The sequence below is a fragment of the Apium graveolens genome, chromosome 6 (genome assembly GCF_009905375.1).
Source record: "Apium graveolens cultivar Ventura chromosome 6, ASM990537v1, whole genome shotgun sequence".
Taxonomy (NCBI): domain Eukaryota; kingdom Viridiplantae; phylum Streptophyta; class Magnoliopsida; order Apiales; family Apiaceae; genus Apium; species Apium graveolens.
Window position 1 is genome coordinate 31,433,259 of NC_133652.1, and position 4,757 is coordinate 31,438,015.

Consider the following 4,757-nt stretch of genomic DNA (forward strand, 5'->3'; position numbering starts at 1 on the left):
TCCAGAAATTGTGTGACATAATTAAAGCAAGTAAAACTAAAATGCATAGGTGCCACCATTAATAAATATTTATACAAGTTCCCTACATGATTAGCAAATAAAAAAAGAAACTTTCTAGTGGTACGCACAAATATCATCAGTACAAAATCAGGGGAAATGAAAATGCAATGACAAAATTGCAGAATTCATTAAATAAACTTATGTCCTAAGAAGGTACTTATCTCCAAATGACGACATGTACATTTTCAACAAGAGAACACCATGTAAAGCCTTCAGCAGGCAGAAACTAGGAAAAGTACCTACTTATTCACCACTGTCACTAACTCCTATCTAGAAGAAATGCGCACAGATTGCTTCAACTTACCACGCCCGCCCACGAGTGAAATCAGAATTTGACCAAACTGACTGAACTCCGGAGAGAAAACCACTAACAATTATTCATACTTGAATTTGGTTACCAATTTCTTCTTCCATTTTCAGAGGCGAAACAGGAAGCCCACCTTCCTCCTCAACCAGCCCATTATTACCCACCAAAATCCTAACTTTTTTCTCACAATTCATCCCTAGCTGACCATCAAAGCTACCAGCTTGCTTCTTGTTAAACACATCACAAAAGAAATCTGTCAAAACCTTCTCATACCCCGGCATCTTTGCATACCCAGGAAAATAGTTAATATCAATAACCAGATACCTATTACCAACTCTAGTATCCCTAATAACATCAAAGTTAAACAAATTCAACTTCATCGCCCTCCGCAACCCACAAGCAATATCAGAAATCAAACTCTGCGGTGGCATTTCAGCTTCTTCCAAATTCATTGCCTTATAATACGTATCATCACTTCTCTCACTCTGAGTCAAATTAGACACTTGCGAAAACGACAAAGACCCCTGCAAGCTAGGCAATTTCTCCTCACTCACATCCGGTAACGACTTCCTCTTAACACACCTCACATACTTCCCAACCACATACACCTTAAAAATCACCCCACCATGATTCACAAACTGCTGCAACACAATCGGCGGTTTCAGCTTATTCAAACCCTCATTATTATAAACCAACGACATCTTATGCGATTTCGCACTCCCATCTGCCACTAAAGGCTTAGCAATCACCGGAAACGTCAACACCTCCCCCCATTCCGCACAATCCAACAACTTCTCATTATCATAAATCAAAACCTGCTTAGGAATCCCAAACGAATCGGTGTCGTTGTCGAATTTAATCTCCGAAACAACCTCGAGCATCGAAATCCGATTATGTAACCGTTGAATTGCGTCAGGAGAGTCTATGATCAACACATTAGGATATTTGTGAGAATAATCATCCAATTGTTTCTTCCAATCGTCACCGTACAATTTGTGTAGAACACAATCGAACGGTCCCTGATCAATCAACGGCTTCTCCGTATCGATCTTAATCAAATCAATACCTTTCTCTTTGGTGAGATTCAATAACGAAGCTTGTATAAAGCTATTCTCTTTCTTCTTCGCCAACGCGTATCCTACTCCGTATCGCTTCTCCACTTCCTCCATCACAATATGTGTATGTGTATAGATTTAGAAACCCTAATTTGAATTGAGAAATTGTGAAATTAGGGTTTAGAGAGTGTGAAATTGAGAGGCGTATAAATAAGGGGAATGATAAGTAGAGTAATTATAGATAGATAGATACAGGAGAGTTGTGTGTATAGATTGAGATAAATGAAGCAGAGAGAGAGAGATTGGGAGAGAGATTGGGAGAGAGATTTAAATAGGGAGAGAAGAAAGGTTGGGTAAGGCGGTTAAGGGAGGGGGGGGATGTTAAAATTAACCATGGTTAGGATAGGAGGGGGGTGTACACGTGGCATATTCTGCAGCAAATTGTAGTGATTCTGAAACGCGTAGTTATGGCTGTCGTGTACTCGTGATACTGACTCGCAGATTGACATGGCTACTGCGATTTGTCACGTGACCATTGTTGGGGCCGTTATGTAACGGTACCGTCTGTTTTGCACACCTCTATGTTGGTCCTGTCCTATGTTCCTCTCAACTTGTACAAGTTGAACGAGTGAGTTTAAAGACGGGAGGAATAAAGTAAAATTTCAATATCGAATTTTTTAGTTAGGTTAGGACTGAAATTGAATGTCGAATTTTATGATGGGAATAAAGTTCACTTTTTCACCTCTCTAAAAAGAGGTTAACTTTTTCATTTGAATTTTTGAGTTGAGAAATGAATCTTCAAGTTAAATTCCTTTCGGCTCAGCTAGAATTTGTATACTACATCAAGCGGCTCCCGTTAGTTTCTTTGCTATTTTTCTTTTTCTTTTCAGGATTTCTTTGGTATTTTTGTTATTAAGAATATTACTACAAGTTCTCCTCGATTATGTAATTACAATTCACTTTAAAAAATTGGGTGAAAGCTAAATTATTTTTTATGAAAAATCTTATTTACATTTCTGTTAACTAATTTAAGGTTGCATAATTCGGACGATACTTAAATATATTTCTTCAGAAATTTAAAATTTTGAGGGCTATCAAAACATTTAAGAAACTACGGCAAAGCTGTGTTTATAAAGATTTGTGTTGACTGCTGAGACAATGAGTAGAAATTGAGCAAACATACCTTGTTCAAGTTGTTGAGTAAAATGAATGTATGCACCATTATTGTAAGCATCAACCAAAGTATATTCTTAATTTCAGTAGTGGAACAAGGATTTTGTATTGGCATATTTTAGTAATATCCTCAATTTAGGATTGGGATGACAAGTTGTTTTATACTTATTCTGGCATAAACTAACCTCATTTGGTTATTTTATTTTATTTATAAACAAAACATAAAAATATTGATTGTGTTTAAGATATAATTAATTGTAAAAACCCTTTTCTCTAATTTCAAAAATATAAAAGTAATATGAATAAAATTATGTGGAGACAACTATTTAATCGGAGATTCATATATTCTGCAATCAAAATACTAGAAAATATATTATCATATAAAATATTTTCTATAAATATCAATAATTCATTAAAATTGTTAAAAGATAGCCAAGTTATCGGAACTTGCACTTCACCTAAGATTCTATTATTGTTTAATGATAGCAAAAAATAAGCAACCTTAATCTTTTTAGAAAATTTACCAAAAATACTAATTTTTCTAAGTTTTTTTTGTGATTTTACTATTTTGTGATTATTTTTTTGCAAAAATATGGAATAAATCAAAATCAACCAAAATCAACCAGATATCTAACTAGTTGAATAAAGTTTTTTTGGTTGATTTGAGGTTACATGTAGTTGCAGAAACTCGTGAAAGGTTGTATGCAGTTGATTCCATTTGTCAAAAAACCGTATTTTTGCAATTTTTTTGAAAATAGTATTTTTGTAAATTAAAAAGTATTTTTGTAAATTTTTTAAAAAAATGACAGTATATTTACAAAAATATTTTTAGACTTGAGTATTTTTCAAAAAAACCCATCTTTTAAATAAATCCATCTAGTCAACCCAAAAAGCCCATCTTTTAAATAAATCCATCTAGTCAACTCAATCGAGTGGATGAAATTTTAAAATAAATTAAAAATCTGAACAAAAATAGAACGATGTCATCAAAAAAGTTATAACAAATAAATAATTACATCGCATAATTAATAAAATTTGAACCTTAAACAAAATTGCTTCCTATTTTCAAGTTTGGAATGGATGTGATACAAATAAAAAAACTGTTCAGAAGACAAAATTTAGAAACAAGTTTTAAGCAACAAAACAAAACTCAATAGTCAATATTATTAACCTTGTTTTACATGACATGCAATGTGAAAAACTGTGTTAAAATGGGATGCAATTTATAGAAAATACCAACCTCCAATAGTACAACGAGTCTATAAAGGTGGATGATTCTAGTTTTAGTGCTACCAACATAAAGTGACTCCTCTACTTCATTTACAAATCGTTTTTGTCATTTAAAGCTGCTTTATTTGTACATCAGTTTAATGACATAAATTAATTTTAAGTAAAGAAATCCAAGATATCGCTAAAATAATACGAATTAATAAATCATCTATAACATAATTTAATATTTTTACTTGTAATACATAGATTCATCATGTCAGAAATAATATTAATAAATAAATGAAATAAAGTTTAGTTTCTCAAGGTTAAGTGATAAAAAATAAATTTTATATCTATACTATAATAACCGGAATGAGATATAATTTGATTCAACCGTTATCCCCTAATTTTAATTATTAAAGAAAATAAATAAATAGTGGTATATATCTACTTGCTAGATATAGTCTAATTATCCTACTAAACTACAATAACAATGATCCTATTATAAAAAAAAATAGTGTTTTATATCCGATAAACTACTAAATTGTTAAACCACTAAACATAGTATATTTATTCTACTAATATTATTCTATTATTTTTATTATAAATTTATAATTATTATATATTTAAAAAAATATTTTAAAAATTAGAATATAACAGGATAAATAAATTTTTTAAATATTAACGGACCGGATCTAAGCTATTTATTCTTAAAAGTAAAAAAGTTTCGTCATTATGATTTGGTGTCGCGTGCACTAGATTTATACTGTGTTTATATAAACGTACAAAAAATCAGGGCGATTATTTCTCCTGGTCCGTAATCTCTGTTCTTGTTCCCAGGCTGAAAGAACAAAGTTTTTCCAAACAAAAACAATTTTTTTAAAAAAAATAGAAAGAGACTAGGGGAGCTGTGTTTTAACATTATTAACGTACGTTATTTCTTTAGAAGAAGG

At 31.6% G+C, this 4,757-nt stretch overlaps 1 protein-coding gene across 1 annotated transcript; it reads right to left on the minus strand.

Annotated features, from left to right (window-relative positions):
* LOC141666743 (inositol-tetrakisphosphate 1-kinase 1-like) lies at positions 1–1,773 on the minus strand. The gene has a single exon (XM_074472910.1). It carries the CDS (start codon positions 1,534–1,536, stop codon positions 439–441), a length of 1,098 nt encoding a protein of 365 aa, XP_074329011.1. The 5' UTR covers positions 1,537–1,773; the 3' UTR covers positions 1–438.
* Between the last annotated feature and the right edge of the window lie 2,984 nt (positions 1,774–4,757).